We start from the raw sequence: 17,202 nt of genomic DNA on the forward strand, positions 1-17,202 counted from the left end.
AATAATAAAAGCATAATGATGACTTTTGGAGAAATTCGGAATAGAATAATGGTGAAAATTTGAAGCATAATTCCCTGAGGCCTATAATATTGGTCTTATAAATTTATAAGGCCATTAAGTATGCTTCGAGATCTAATTACAATGTGGTCTTTGTATGGATGTGGTCTTTGTAAGAAGGTGGTCTGTAAGAACTAGTTGAAATTGAAGGTAAATTATTAACAAATATTGAGAACAGTGGATGGCCCAAAATGGACCTCTGAGGGACTCCACTAGTAACAGATACAGGACAGGACTTTCTATCATTCAGCATTATTTGTTGTTTTCTGTTGGAAAGAAAGCACTTTATCCAGTTTGACGTATTATTACCATGTATACCAAATTTAATGATGATAACTTACGATTATGAAGTGTTGATGTGGCACAGAGTCAAATGCCTTTTGAAAATCCAGATAAATCATTTCAGTTGGGTAGCCACTGTCCAAGTGTTTTGTGATTATACACTACAAAAACATAATTGATTTCCTTACCTTTAAGAGACTATGGAAAGGTATGGACATGTCAGATTTCCACAATATTACCTTACCTTTCTTTTGTCAGGAATGATCATATTTCCACAACTTTCCTGAAAAGATTCAGCCGTCTTTTGTATCTTTCCTTACCACTTAAAGGCTAGGAAAGGTAATTTTTCCCAACAGTAAAATGTAAGGAAATGTCACATTTAATGTCACATTTTCTACCCCCGTCCCACCCCTATATTCTGTATAAATTGGTTTAAATGCAAAATCAACAAAAAGTCATCCATCCATACACAAAGTACACCAGTCAAAGTACAAAAATGTCTGTCATTGGTGTTCATCAATAAAGTCGTTGATCTTGACAAATGGCAGACTCCTTGCCCGAACATTTTCTGTACACTGTAAATGGAAAGAAAGAGATGTAATGCCAAAACATTGTACAGTACGATTAAATACCTGTTAGTATTGTATCTTTCTCCAAACAACGTTCCACCTCTTGAAGTCATATCCTTCTAATAGTCATACCTAACAAAAATATTATATTACTGTACTATAAAATTATCCTTCAAGAAACTTACCTGGAAATAATCGATCTAGATGCCACAACAGCTTGTCCTATATTTTATAGCTATATGAAGTGATGAACTAGAAATCCTCCTTGTATTTTAATATTACGTTGTTGTAGCAATAAGGGTTCACCTAGCTACCATAGTCAACCTAGTAAATGCAACTGTCTCATGAAAACATACCTAATTCGTACAATTCCTGAAGTTCTTTTGATTTTCTCGGCATTAAAAATTTCAATAAAACATATAAAGTGAGTATGAATAAATAAGCATAAAACTGCATACAGTAGTGCTACACAAAAGCAGCCTAAATTACCTGCCTTTTAAACATTGGACCACAAACATTTTTGTGTAGGCTAATGGAAATAAGGATAATTTATCTGATGTTTAGTAAACAATGATGTGTATGCAATTCAACTAGCTCAGATTCTGAAACCACCTTACGAATTTTTTTGTTGGATTATAATATAGATAGCCGCTATTTTCATGTCACTGTATCTACAAGCAATCAAGCCAAATGTCACAGCATGGTGAATGCTACACAAAACCATTAGCATCAGAAATGTCAAAAACAATTATGCTGCATCCTAAATTTCTAAAGGTCAAGCAAAATAAAATCACTATATATATTTCTATAAACACTCTGGTTGGTGGTAAGCACCTCATACAACCTGTACCTTCTGTGTTTACACTTGAGCCATGGGTATGTGTCATTACAGAATTTTTGGATCAAGAATTGGATTACTGGATAGATACACAATACTTAGAGGAGACATTCACATTCCACACTAACAACCAATACAGGTTTTTGGATCAAGAATTGGATTAGAGGGTACAGATACACAAAGTTAAAGTGCCACATCACTTACACTTAGAGGAGACACACCTATTGACATACATTCCACACTAACAACCAATTATCACATTAATAAAAAAACCACTAACCTGCAACTTTAAAAGTTCTCATGTGATTAGCCCATTCTTTGTCTTGTAGTGTGATATATCTCCATCCCTAAAAAGTCAATGCAAAGGAGTACTTGCAATATCTCATACATACAACTTACCTCAAGCATTATCCTCAAAGTCATTTGCTCAGTAAAACTGTGGTTAGCTAACTCTCATCTCGTGATCCATATTGCTAGCTACACTAAAGCCAACTATAACAAACAAATACAGGCAAATTAATACTTGTCTCTATTGTACTTGGGTGTCAAAAGGCAGCACAGCGGTACTGAAAGTCGGGAAACAGAGTCGGTACAAGCATAGATTATATTATATTCCCTACAAGGTAATGGCGCCACAATAGTCTGAAGGAAATGGCAGAACTTCGGGTCGGCAAGCTGCTCCTCCATCCGTGCGCGTCACCATCATGCCACTTCATCGTTCAGCCTGCATGTTAACTGCTCTAGCTGTATAACACATGATGTGTGACACATCACCGTCAGCAGCTTCGTTACAACTTCTCGTAAACTATAATAAACTAACATTTCCAAGAAGCATTAGTGCAGTGATGTGCTGCTGCAAGTTTTTGTGGTGAGACTAAGTTACTCTGCGATGGCGATAATGAGATTACCTGGTGATAATAGCCGAATAGGTAGACTAGATCTAACTCAGAGTGGTCATGCAGAGCGCCCTGTACCAGTAATCCCTGGCATGGCTGCTTGTCGCAATCATCTAGCAGTCTAGCTACGTAGCTCGCGCGTTGTAGTCTCATTCAGTAGTGTCCATCAGTAATGAAATTCTTAGTTAAATAACTTCCATTGCAACTTTACATATGTTTACTGTACAATGTAAATATATGGAAAGTTAGAGGGCTTTGAAAGATCGTCTTTCCATGAGTTTTCTGAAACAAGGAAATATACGTAAATCCAATCCACTTTTGCAGTGTATATAAGGTAATCAAGTACATGTTATAATTGAGTAGTGCACTATCTAAGCCAAATTGGTATATATATAGAAGATTATACAAATTAGACTTACCTATAGACTACACAAACGCCATTGCCTCCTTGCCATTGCCAGCTCTTCCACTCACAGTAAGCGCATGTCTTCTGCCATTATTTTGCTGAACTTTTAATAATCCATATCATGGGTGTTATCATCTTGTGATGTTATATTGATAGTTAATAGAATATTTTGTGACTGCCCAATTAGAGTATAATTATCTATCTTTTGTGTTCTGTTGCTTTTCTCTTCGCACTTTCTCTCTTAGATTTCCTGTTCAAGGTTCAACCTGAAGAGGGGGTCTTGAGACCCTAAATCCGCCCCTGACCATGTCTAGCAGGACCTGGATTAAGAGCAATATCTCCACCTAAAAGATCAACAGCAAACTGCACACAACCAAATCATTCCATGTTAGCAAATGGCCCCCCTGAAGATGGATATAAATGCCAAAACCCATGAAACTCATAATTTTCTTTGCATTTTGAATAAGTCTCACTGAGGAAGGCACAATGCAGTCTTTTGTTGTAAATATATAAAGCACACAATGTTGCAGTAAAATGAACCACAATATCAGATGCAATAGCCATTGCAACCACGTGATCATCCTCCACCTTCAGGTCGTTCTGTACTTCATTTACATAGATGGTGTATACATGTAACTCCTTAAAAAAATTGTCAAAGTCATTATAACGGCATTTAAGATGTTATTCACTATCCAAAAACAGTGTTTGCTGGGGTAATCGCATAATTGCATGATACAGTAATTGCATTTCATTATTTCATTCTAATAGAAAATAACTTGTGTTTTATGGTTTCCATTCCTTCCTGCTTATTTGCCCCTAACCTTTTTTGAGAAATATTTGCAGTCATACAAACTGTTCCGCTATTGTCGTTACCAGCAATCATTAATTTTCACTTTTAGCTGATGTTCCACTGTAACTACCGTATAGCAGAAAATTTTGGTGGGAGAAAATTTTGACGAATTGATCATTGGCAGAAATTGGCGAATAATATTTTGGCGAATGCATGGCATTACTTTGCCCACGCAATTTTAATCTGACAGCGTTGGCGACGAAGCTTTGCGATGTCTATGTACAAAGTACTACAGTTCAATGCCTCTCATTCGAATCGACACACTCTTATATAAATAGCTAGCTGTAATAAAAACAACGTGCAAAGTCAGTAATCGAGACTGGAACGCCGGCATGCATGTGGCAAGCGAGGCAAGGCATTTTCACATGATGGGCACTGAGCTGAATCACTCGAGTGAATTGCCCATCTGCCTGAGCTATTAGTCTAAAACCAGCTGTGGATACTTGTGGAAGATTAACCACTCACCGCTGTAACCAATTTCACAAAATTGTTCATCTGCTTACTCCTTCCATACAGCTACCATCTTATTTCTTACCAACTCAGTATCCAACTAGACAGCTTCATCAACATTGATTTATCATCCCAGTCAGTTCCACTGTATCGTATCAGAAAAGTTTCTTTCCGAATACTTTAAGAGAATGGAACACTTTACCTAACAACTTTATTGAAGAGCAATCCACAGAAATTTTTACCAACCACCTTGTCATCACACAATAAATAATTTTATGTATGCATGTATGTGTTAAATGTTTTTCTTTGTTTGTAATTACCTGGGTCAGTTATCAGCTATGCTGTCTCGACCCAGTATACGTATAATCATAATCATAATCATAACAGTATTCACAGAATAAATTAATTCACTCACCGATGAACAGCGTCTACTGCACTTTCAGTGTTTATAAAAATGGCGAATAAAATTTTGGCGAATCCATGCATACTCGCCAAATTCGCCAAAATTTTCTCCTGCCAAAATTTTCCGCTATACGGTATGTACATGTTACTATGATGATGTGTCACTGTAGAAAGAGAAGGAAATAATAAAGTTTGCATCTGCTGAGGGAGATCTCACTACCCTGCAACAACTGTACAACAGTCATGTGGATGTCACTCATGTTACATTTGAGGTTAGTATATGTATACAATCTGTAACAAGTCAAACAACACTTGCAGTTAAATTGATATACTGAAACTAACAAGATAATGAACCAAAATAAATTATTTAGTTGCCATGGTAACATGACATGAATTCATGCTAGTAGCCACACCCCATAATGTACACACCTCACTTATTGTGATATACCAAATCCCTAACATATTATTTTAGTGTGGAAGTTGTAGTATTGCTCAGTACACATCAAACAAATGTGACCAGCTCAGCAAAACAAGGATTACTTTTGGAATCAGTTTATTTGATAGCAATAATTTATGTATATACTTTTCCTTACTTTGCCCTTGCTCCAAAATATTGTATGAAGATTCCTGTTCCTACATATCCCTTATAAAATAAAAAATGTATAATAAATAAAATATGACCGCATTTTGGAAAATCAGTTTAATGTCATATGTGAAATCAATACTTACCATTAAAGCACTTGTGCATCTGTTAAAATATTTCACAGAATTTTTGATGGTCAGGGTTGGCACCCAAGAACCTGTACTTGTTATGCAATACTAGACTGCAAGTTCTCATTGAAATAGTAGTTCCATTGTTCACATGCAGTGCAAGATATGAACTAGCTGTCACACCTTCATGGTACTGCATTGCAGGCAAGTGACACAAGACAGGGGAATCTAGTAATGAGCTCACAAATGAATCTAATATAGATTTTTCTTGGTTCTATACAAATACGCATAAAGTTACAGGGGCGGATCCAGGAGTTGGCAAGGGGAGGGGCACAAACAAACTGTTGGGGAGAGCCAGATCTTCTTGTTAGCTTGCTGCATTTTTGAAGCAGCAAAATGTTTAATAATCACTACTTAGTAGTGTCTCACTGTTGATTTTTGCCATTTTGGCCTTTGCAGACGGTTGTGAACTCTTAAAAGTCTTTAAAAGCAGCAACACGATAATTATTTTTAGAGGCGCTTAGTACGAACGAAGGTGCTGGCTGACAATTTCACAGCTAGTTTTACTGATTCGTTTGGTTTTGGGTGAATTTGTAATAATAAATGCTAGTGAATTGTGCATATTTTCATAATTTATAAGTTGATTATGGCCTGACGTGAAGTAAATATTTTAATCAAAAGAAGTAGCTAGCTATGGCTACTCCACAAGGAGGAGGGGGGGGGGGGGGGGGGCATTTGCCCCAAATGCCCCATCCTGGATCCGCCATTGAGTTAGAAGAGGTAAGAGTAATGGCATGGTATTCTTTCCACAAATCACAGTTATGCTGTCCTAGTATTGCTTGCTCTTTTACCTTATTCTTTGATTCTTTGAATGATATTGCTGCCATGGGCAATAGTGTGCAATTTACACGGTCACAAAAAAGTATCTGCTTACCAGCATCAATGACTGCTTGTGGTTGTGAATGGGAAAATTGTTCACTTATAACTGGTTCAAGTGGTTGAGTGTCAGATGATGTTGACATTACAGGTAAGTGGCATGACTGTACACTGCTCTGTGGTACTAGCCCAAACTGAGTCCTGGTAAATGTGACATCAGTGCCTACTTCTGGCAAAATGCTAAACAAATGGCTACTTGTTTCTAATGAGTTTTGAAAGTTATAATGTTGTCCTTGTGTCACTTCATTTCCTGCTTCACACAATGTGCATTTTATATAATAGCCACCTTTAACATTCTGTTTCACCCCTTGCACGATCAATGGTAGTCTGAATAATTGGTTTGGTATCAACATCACACTTCCTCGATCTCCAAGCTTGTTTTACAGATGCACATGACTGTGGGCCTGCCAATTCATTAATTACTTCTGTCATCTTGAGACAATATTTCTCAAGAACAAGTAGTAGAGCAATAACATGCTGGCAAAACTCCTTATTCCGTTCTACTGGACAAGAATAACAGGCTGCATACTCCACACCTTCTTTTAATATCATTGCTGTATGATTATATTTCACAGATTTTCATTGTGATTCCCAATATTTTGATTGCACATACCACGTTTCCTCTTTCTTGTGGATCTCAACATCATGCAAATAGCCTCAGAAAATATCATAACCTCTTTACAGAGATTTCTGTAAAATTATATTTTTGTCCTACTTACAAGAGTTCAAAATAACATATAACATACAATGATTTGCTTACCAAGAAATTTTTTCCAGTCTTCAGCAGGATTACAAAAATGAAAATTTTTTTCAGTGAGGTGGACCATCCAGTTGCAGGCCAAATGAGTGGAGATGTATGATTAGTTACAACACTGTCAAAAGGTGATGTTGTCCTGGACTTTCCTTTTGCTGCTTCAGCATTGTGTTGGTAGAACCTCGCCTGTAATAAGTAATAGAGTTAAAGATGTAATGTTTACTGTAGCACCTGGTTGTAAGAAGTTAGTTGTTATTGTGTGCTTTCATTAATATTATGAGTGGTCTGTGTTGCCTATACTCGGGTTGACTAAGAGCCTATGCTTCCCCACACTGGTAACGAGGGTGACTGCAAAATAGTATCTCGGACAAATATACTCCTTTCAGCTTGACTCATAGATTATTTCAGCTTATTTGGAACATGTACAAATCTTCTTAGGCGTTAACGGCATAGAGGAGGACAAGCAGAAGGTTCATGTATTCCTTAATGCAGTGGGTTCACAGATGTATGCTCTGCTATGAGACTTAGTGTCACTGGCGAAGCCTGCTGACAAAGCGTTCGAGCAGCTACAGAAGGTCGTAACCGACCATTATGGGCCAAAGCCACTAGTTATTGCTGAGCGATTCTATTTTCACCAGTGTATGCAAGGGGCAAATGAATCCGTGCTGGATTATGTTGCTGAATTTTGACAATTAACTACCCACTGTGAGTTTGATGCCTTCCTGCAAGACGCTTTACGTGACCGACTCATCTGTGGATTACGAAGCACTGCCGCCCAAAAGAGTCTACTGTCTGAAGATCATTAGAGAAAGCTGTACATCTAGTGCAAAGTTTGGTAGCTGCAGACAAGAACACAAAGAAACTGAAAGGTGAAGAGGCAGCAGGAACCTCAACTACTATTCACCGAATGGGGCAACACCGTTCTAACTTGCAAAGGCAGCCAACTACCGTAGTAGTAAATCTTGCTATCGCTGTGGTGATACAGACCACATACGTAGTAACTACTTGTCGATTCCATGATGCTGAATGTAAAAAGTGCCATAAGAAAGGACACTTAGCAAGAGTATGCAAGAATGGAGAAAGACCTTGGCATCAGCAATCAAACATTCACCTGCATTGAGTAATTGTAAGAAAAATTTCAATACTATCAGGGAGCCTAATTCCCTTTAAACAGAGTAGCTGGTAAATCACACCCGATTTTGGTAGAGTTTACTTTAAATGGACGAAAGACAACCATGGAGTTAGATATGGGTGCAGCTGCATCAGTGATGTCCAGTACATCCAAGGCCAAACTGTTCAGTTGAAACCAGAAACCACATCATTGATCATCACAACTTATACTGGTGAGAAAATAATTATCTGTTGTGGGTAAATTAATTGTTGTTGTGAAGTATGGCAAACAATGCAAACAGCTCCATTTGTATGTGGTCAAAGGTAATAGCCCTAGCCTCCTGGGTAGGAATTGGCTTACAGAAATTAACTTCAATTGTAAAGTTGATGTCAACTACTGACACTCAAGCCACTCCTAAACCACGAATGAAACAGATGGAAGCCTTACTAGAAACCCATAAAGCAGTGTTCCAAGACGGGCTTGGTGAAATTAACACTTTTGAGGCCACTTTGCAGTTGAAGCCCTCCCAGATTCTGTAAAGTCAAGCCAGTTCCCTTCGCTTTATAAACTACTGTAGAAAGAGAATTGGATCGAATGGAAGATGAAGGCATACTACAAAGGGTTGCTTATATATAGCCAATGGGCTGCTCCTATTGTGCCTGTACCAAAACCTGAAGGAGCAATACGTATTTGTGGGGATTACAAAGTAGCCATCAACCCCCAGTTTTATATCGATGAATATCCCTTACTAAAGCCTGACACAATCTTCTCCACACTGTCTTAAGGGAAATGGTTTTCAAAAATTGACCTGATCAATGCCTATCAGCAGTTAAAGCTATCACCAAGTTCCAGAGATTTTGTGACCATTGATACTCACAGAAGGCTGTACCATTATACCTGTTTACCTTTTGGAGTAGCCTCTTCCTTTGCAATTTTTCAAACAGTAATAACATTGTGCTACAAGGCTTACCAAACATTATCTGCTACCATGATGGCATTTTAATAGCAGGGGGACTCCAAATGAACATCTAAAAATATGAAACAAGTACATGTACTACAGAGTATGGCATGTGAGCTAGAAAATCCAAATGTGCTTTTATGTGTACAGCTGTGGAATATTTAGGACACAGGGTTGATTCAAAGGGTTGCACACCTTAGAAAGCAAAGTCAAAGCAGTAGTGGAAGCTCCTCACTCCCGTAATGTACAAGAGTTATGTTCCTTTTATGACTAGTCCACTACTACAGCAAATTTTTACAGAACCTCTCAACTTTACTACATCCCGTTAACAATTTATTTTAACAAGGGGCTAAGTTGTATTGGTCAAAGAGTGTGACAACGCTTTCACAAAGGAAAAACAATGCTTGGCTTTAGCACCAGTATTAGCTCCTAATTTGCCAATTCGTCTTGCAGCCGCTTATGGCATAGGTGCGGTCATGTTCCATGTGTTTCCAGATGGTACAGAACATCCAGTGGCCTTTTCTTCACATCCTCTGACAACAACAGAATGTAACTATGCCCTAATTCAGAAAGAGGCACTATCTCTTGTATATACTATACAGAAATTTCACCTGTATCTCTATGGTTGATCATTTGTTCTATTGACAGACCATAAGCAGCTAACCACTATCCTGGTCATAAAGGGGCATACCATCACTAGCTGCTGCATGCTTGCAACAATGGGCAATGATATTATAGGTTTACTCATATACAATTAAATTTAGGCCAACAAAGCAGCACGCTAATGCTGATGGTCTTTCCAGACTTTCATTTGGTACCTGCAAAGAAGCAGCTTTGGATTGTATCAACACTTTCATGATTGGTCAGATCCAAGCTATGCCAGTTACAGCTGAACAAATTCAAGCAATTACTCATCGAGATTCTGTACTGAACCAAGTTTTCCATTATGTTCAAAATCGACGGCCAATGAAGGTGAAGACAAGTACAAACTATTTCACATATGCAAAATTGAACTGTCTATAGAAGCTTGTTGCTTACTGTGGGGTAACTGTGTAGTTGTTCCTGAGAAATTCTAATCTGTTCTGCTAGAAGGACTACACAAAGACCATCCGGGTGCTTTAAGAATGATGTCAGTGGCCCGCAGCTATTTTTGGAATCCTGGGACAGACAAAGATCTTGAGGATTGAGACCATGACTGTGTAGCATGTTAGGTTGTGAAGAATTCCCCACCTGTAGCTCCTCTTCATCTATGGGTATGGCCGGCACATCCCTGGCAAAGGATTTATGTGGACTTCACAAGTCCCTTCATGAAAAAGACGTATCTGTTAGTCACAGATGCCCATTCCAAGTGGCCAGAGATCAACTCAACTACATCCCAGAAAACTATTACAGAGTTATGAAAGTTGTTCTCTGCTTATGGATTGCCTATGCAGCTGGTCTCTGATAATGGGGCACGATTTAATTTTGAAGATTTTGCTCAATTTATGAAATCCAATGACATCAAGCACATTCACTGTGCACCCTACCACCCTGCCTGTGGAATGCTTAGTTCAAACCTTTAAGAAGGCAGCTAAAGAATGTGGCAAAGACTTGAAGCACGCACTCTCTAATTTTCTCTTAACTTATTGTTCCACTCCTCATACAACCACCAATGAGACACCGGCTCAATTGTTCTTAAACCGCAAACTCAGAACTAGACGATATTTACTGCTGCCAAACAAGGACAGAACTGTTCTAGGTGCTCAAGCACAACAAAAACAAAAGCATGACCACTAAAAGAATGTGATACATGAATTTAAAGTTGGAGAGGAAGTCATAGCCAGAAATAACATAGCAGGTGCACCAGATGTAAAGGCAGTGATAATGAAAAGACTTGGTCTTTAACGTATGAGTTAACTAGAAACAGATACTGGAATTACGGAAGAGACATGCCAATCATTTGAAGAACCTAGGAACTGTAGTCAATGAGGCTGAATCAGTAGCTGAGGAAGAAGTGATCATTCCTATATGGCTAGAGCAGAGACCTGCTACTAACCGTCAAAGCAATGAACAGCCAGCAAATTATTCCACTGAACCTGTTAGAAGGTACCTCAACGAGAACATAGGTGCCCAAAACATTATAATCATCAGACTGGTAGACTGTAGTATATGAATTATTTTATGGTTTAATTGTAACCTAATTTTCTTGGTAGTATGTATTTATTTTAGGACGTTGTACTTTTATTTAGTGAGGAGGGAGTGTAATAGAGTTAAAGATGTAATGTAATGATGTGACATGATGTACATAATATGATGTAGTTTATGTTTACCTGTAATATAAATATTGTGTACTGTTGTAAGATTTATATTAGTTGTTATTGTGTGCTTTTGGTTCTTGATTAATGTACAGTGGTCTGTGCTTGGGTTGCCCATGAGCTTGTGCTTCCCTATGATTAGAACATATTGCTAGTTAGTAATAAGGTTTTGCAATTACTTGTGTGGAACACAAATTAGCCAGTGTGTACAGTCTGTTTTGTAGTCTCTGCTTACCTTTCCAAAAATTCATGCTTTCTCCCACTAATATGATCCCCCATTCCTTAAGTATTTTTCAATGCTTCATTTGTCCATGAATTAGTTAGAATACAAATTGTTTCAGTTGTAGGGCATCCACCTAGCAAACAGGGGTAAACCACCTTACAAACCACAATTTGTGGTAGCCATGTAACCAAACTTGCTCCATCTGGTGTCACATGATTTGTTATGAAATTTGTCTATTGTATAGCAGAAGCAATTTACATGTTTCCAGTGAATGTTCTATTGGAGTAGTTAGATGACTTCTCTATTACATTATCTCTTGTATAAGGTTTAGCACAAACTCTACTAAATCAAGGCAAAGCAAATTGGTTAGGGACTAAGAAAAGGTACAATTGTTGCTGTACTTTAAAGAGTGAGGAACACTACTCTTCCATTCTTCAAAGTGAGGGGCAGTTATCCCTCTGACCCCTCTTCTCTATATCTCTGCCCCTGGTGTATTAGAAATGATTAGCATGTGTGTATTGTGACTTGGTGATAACCTGTATTTGTCACAGTGGACTAAATAATCGTTGTTAACATGTGTTTTGTATGAGTTGAACAGGTTTCATCAGCTACAAACATATTATACAATGTATTATACCCATAGTTAAGGTTGACAGATCAAGATACTCTAATAGAGCAGTCACTTGTACTCTAACAGAGCAGTTAACATTGAGTCCATAATTCCAATATAGCAGTCACTTATGTAAAACTTTAATGAATATGCTTGTTTTTGCACAAATTCCAGGAATGATTTTGAAAGTAAATTTAAAAAGAATTTCCAGAAAGAATATCTGGAAGATTAAAAAGCATAATAGATTCCTGCCTACATATGATAACATGTAATTGATAATGTTGAGTGAGCAGTGTCATTGTGTCTATGTGGTTTTGTATTCCCACAGTTTGGGTACACTGGTCTACATTTTGCTGCTTCCAACAATCAATACAATGTGGCATCAGCTCTCCTGAATTGGGGAGCTGAGGTGGATGCTGTTATGGTGAGTCAACATGCGCTGTACCAGAGTAGGTTGTGTTTAATAGAATGAGCTGCATTGCTTCTCCAAATAATTATGTTGGTGTACACACATACACAGCACAGTGCATGGCACTAAATAGAGTCTACAAAATTTATACTTGAAATACCTTTCCTAGGGAACTTACATTCTTTACGTTTTCACAACTTTTTTGTGACCGGGTCTTCGAAAACCCAACACAGTAGTGCAAGCCTAAATTTACAGTATAAAGCAAAGGCGTCCATAAGTATTATTGAAAAAATTCCATAAAATGTTCAACATTTTGTTAACGTCCTTAGTAAAGAAGGGCCCAACAATAAAAACTGAGTATCATCTTATTCGCCTACTCAAGATGAGCTCTGTTTCATTGCAGCAGTAGACCCAAGGATTTGCAAGTTATGGACACATTTTGTTGACATCACATCGAAACAATAGTACGTGATCAATTATTCTTCACTAATTTTACTTTTGTATGTGGTGAAAAAACTGATACAAAGAAAAACATATCCAGTACTCAATTCCATATTCATGGCAAACATGATGGTGTAAATTTCAACTCTGTATGTGACTGAACTTGACAAAACCAGACTTCCACACACATCCAATTCTTTGACTTTGATCAACAGTAACACTATCTTCCAGCATGCTATTCAGCTGAAAATTCCACACAATGCTTCTATAACACTAGTATTTAAAAAAAAAATTGTTAATACAAATAGAGATCTATGCAATAAAAGTAGTGAAACAAGAGATGAATGATGATATTACAGCATAGCTCAATAGAAAAGTCCCACATTAGTCCTTGGCAGAAAACAATGAATAGTGCTACACCTATTAAATACACTAAACTATTAGAATCTCTGCTACAACAGCCTACAAACTATTCCAGGCAAATCTTGGTAGGAGCATGCATTAAAATATTTGTGGATGCTGTCACTGCTGATTGTCTGGGTGGTGTAATTGAGGCCACACCACCATTGGTATTGACTCCAGTAACTATGCTGTGATCGTCATTCAGCTAAAAATTGTCCAATCAGCTTAGTCTGAGATTATAAAATGCTATAAGAACTACCTGTACAAGATCAGTCATCATAATAGAAACTGATGTCAGATTGGTACAATATCAGTAGATTGGTAATAAATTTCCTAGATCGGATCGGTATCAGTAAAGCTCAGATAAGTTGAATTGGTATGTACATCTCTACCTCTTATAGTAGCGCCGGGACTGAAACGCTTCTGATATCCAGCCCTGAAACAATTCTGTGGTGCCTAAATAATTATGCTGCTGAAAAAAGTATTGATATGGAAAATTAACACCTCAATATGGTTTCGTTGGATGAAGAAGACAAGCAGCATTATTGAAGATAAAAGAAAAGACAAAATGCATATTCCACTGGTGAGTTTATTACTGTGGCATAAAATTAATGGTGACTGTACGCTGCTTCATTTGGCCTCTAGGCTTGCAGTGAGTGAGTGAGGCAGACCAAATTTCAAGTTTTGGTAATTTTAAAATATAATTCTATATACTGTCACCGGTAAATGTTTTCTTGCTTTTAATGCTGTTAGATGGACAAATATTATTCTGTAAAGGTGATTTTCATGGAGTAAGATGTCTCTAGGATGATTTTTGAAGGCGGAATTTTAGGCGGAGCACATCATTTTCGGAGGATCCCTACTTAAACAGTACTACCGTACTCGTACTGTTTGATTACAAGATTACAGGTCAAAATTTGAAGCTGATGACATACTCCTACACTGAGTTATCTCTCAAAATGGTAAAGCTGGATGTCTGTGGAAGCCTGGTTTTGTCAAATTCAGTTGCATATATCATTTTAACTTGAAAGTTAAAACTCTTTTGGGAAACGCATGTAATTTTACATTTCCCTATATTTGCTGTACAAATTGATCTTTCTGTTGTTGCTACTTTGCAGAGCTGTCACTCCCAAAGTTATTGGCATATGAGGCTGAAACTTTGCCTGAGCATGCACTAGATTATAAACATGTAATAAACAGGAATTCTAAAAGTGCATGGTTTTCACAGATCCGGTCACATTATATAAGTTATTAAGGTTTGTGTCCACTTTAAAGTTATTGAATGGGTTAGATGTTTGATCAAAGAAAATACACGTTTGTGAAATCCAGAATTAGATAATGTCAGCTCTAAATGGATTGTACATATACAGGTACATAATTATATTGACTGGTATAACATGACAGTAGGTGTAGCACAAGGTAGAGAAATTATTATGTGTAGTTTTTTTAGCCAGGTAGTAACAATCACCAAAGATTTTTTATTACACAATGCATAATCCCTATAGATGTTTTTAACGAAGAGGTGTGATCATGCATAAAAATGTGCCACATGCACAAATTACCCGCCATTTTTGTAGGGTAAAGGAAATGCATTGTTCAACTGCAACTAACCTGTCTGACTACAATTAAGTGGGTAGACTGAGGACTAAAACCACTAACAAACTTTGGCATGAAATAATCAGTGTCTTAATTTTCAGACACAGAATAAGTTTTGAGAGGTGATATAAAATTAATTTCACGTTCATAAACTACCTGTACAGAAAATTCACCCTGTTATTCTTTTTCACCAAGGCCTTAGTGTTAAATTATGCACATCTACAAGGTCCATATTTCAGTTAGTGACTAATTGATGCAGTAATACAGTGCTCAGAAATGCTTTCGGAAATATTTGCCTGCATTGATTTTTTGGATCTTTTTGTGCTACACAAACTGCATTGCATTATGTTAAAAGTGCCATGCCTTCTTGCTAAACCCATCTATCAAGAGTTAATAATAGTGGAGGGGAGAGTGTCTAACGCTGTTTAGGGCTGCATAAAATGAGCGCGTGGGAGCTAAAGGGCTTCACCACGGATAATCTCGTGTTTAGTCGCATTCTCTACACTTGACAACTAGAACCAATCATCACTTTTGTCAGGTCACATCAACGATGCTGCACAAGTTCATGAACACTAGAATCGATATTTGGGAAGTGCTGATAGCGGTATTTGGTTCCAACATGGCAGACCAGGTAACACCGCATCGCGTCTTCGAACGACGGTCGAGGTTAAGCAACGTTTCAACTTCCGATCATGATGCTAGCTCTGAAACGGCTGAAGAAGTTTGTGAGCAAGCAGAAGAATTGCTAGCGTCAGGTTCACAAGTCATGTCCAGTAGCGTGCTTCAATTAGACGCCATCTGTAAAACTGGAGAACAGCGTTTTAAAGGATTGGTATTTGCTCTCAGACATACTGGAATGGAAGGAACTTAAACACTTACTATACCACAACGTGAGCTTCACTGTCACCCTCCATTTGGTTACACTTCAAGGGTGCATATTGTACTATCGATACACTCTTTTCTGAATGAGTATTGCGCCAGCCGCGTAACCATAATTGAATGCGTTAACACGTCGCTTGTTAAGATTGCTGAAGCCCTTTAGCTCACACGCGCTCATTTTATACAGCCCTATAGAGCGTTAGACACTCTCCCCTCCACTATTATTAACTCTTGCATCTATACATAAATAACTTACAGTAGTGGCCTTGTATTTTTAATTGTGGGCAAGAGTTTTGTAGTTTCCTGGCCACATGGCCCACTACCATGAATCTTCATTGTGTGAAGCGACTATTCACAGAAATCAACAAATCACATGTATTAGCCTAACATGCATGTAGTAGTGGTGAAGTCATGCAACTCATGAGTTAGCATACTGTACCTAACACAATTCCCATCAACAGTAGAGATCATGTGTTGTCAGTGTATGTACCAGTGAAGTCATATAACATCAATTACATTATACAGTGGACTGATAATACACCACTCGCTTTTGCTGCCGCTGAAGGTAACACTGAAATGATTTCACTACTGATAGCTCATGGTGCTAATGTGAATATGAAGGATGAGGTGAGCTAGATATTGTAATCTAATCCAAAACAGCCTAGGGGTGGATCCAGAGGGGGAGGGGGGAGGCTTTGGAGGCTGAGACCCCGTTCACTTTTAGGCTTTACCTGATCAATATGCTGAGGATTATAATGAAATTTTGTCATAGCATAATTATATGATCACTAATAATACAAAAACTCATAAACCCACCTTATAAACTTCTTTCCAAGACATTATCACTGTATTTATGCTCAAAATTATGTAACAAGGACCCGGATCAGCATTGGAGGTGCACAAGATCGAGATACTCTAATAGAGCAGTCACCTAACTACTCTAATAGAACATTCAGCAGATACATAATAGTTAGTTCTGCTATGGAATTTATCCATATCTGTCTGCTCCTATACATACAGTGAAGTACATTGGTCTGTTTAAAGGGCTTGATTCATCTACTGGTGTAGTTATTACGTATGGAAATATTTATTTCAGGTACACAATTTCCATTGAAAATGCAGCAGATT

The 17,202-nt window shown here is 37.8% G+C and overlaps 1 protein-coding gene and 1 long non-coding RNA gene across 2 annotated transcripts in view; one reads left to right on the forward strand and one right to left on the reverse strand.

The window, feature by feature from the left end:
• Positions 1 to 766: 766 nt before the first annotated feature.
• On the reverse strand, positions 767 to 1,639 carry LOC136246253 (uncharacterized). The gene is made up of 3 exons (XR_010696336.1): positions 1,094 to 1,639; positions 972 to 1,040; positions 767 to 914 (listed from the first exon to the last, which is right to left on the reverse strand). It is a non-coding gene; the product is annotated as an uncharacterized lncRNA (long non-coding RNA).
• A 6,226-nt stretch (positions 1,640 to 7,865) lies between these two features.
• The window catches only part of LOC136248205 (uncharacterized), a 53,583-nt gene continuing 44,246 nt past the window's right edge, over positions 7,866 to 17,202 (forward strand). Inside the window, exons 1-5 of the mRNA XM_066040016.1 lie at positions 7,866 to 8,020; positions 9,985 to 10,192; positions 11,121 to 11,354; positions 12,676 to 12,771; positions 16,600 to 16,701. Of these exons, the coding sequence (XP_065896088.1) occupies positions 7,866 to 8,020; positions 9,985 to 10,192; positions 11,121 to 11,354; positions 12,676 to 12,771; positions 16,600 to 16,701 (795 nt within the window). The remainder of the gene's footprint in view (positions 8,021 to 9,984; positions 10,193 to 11,120; positions 11,355 to 12,675; positions 12,772 to 16,599; positions 16,702 to 17,202) is intronic.

This window comes from Dysidea avara, chromosome 2 (genome assembly GCF_963678975.1).
Source record: "Dysidea avara chromosome 2, odDysAvar1.4, whole genome shotgun sequence".
Taxonomy (NCBI): Eukaryota; Metazoa; Porifera; class Demospongiae; order Dictyoceratida; family Dysideidae; genus Dysidea; species Dysidea avara.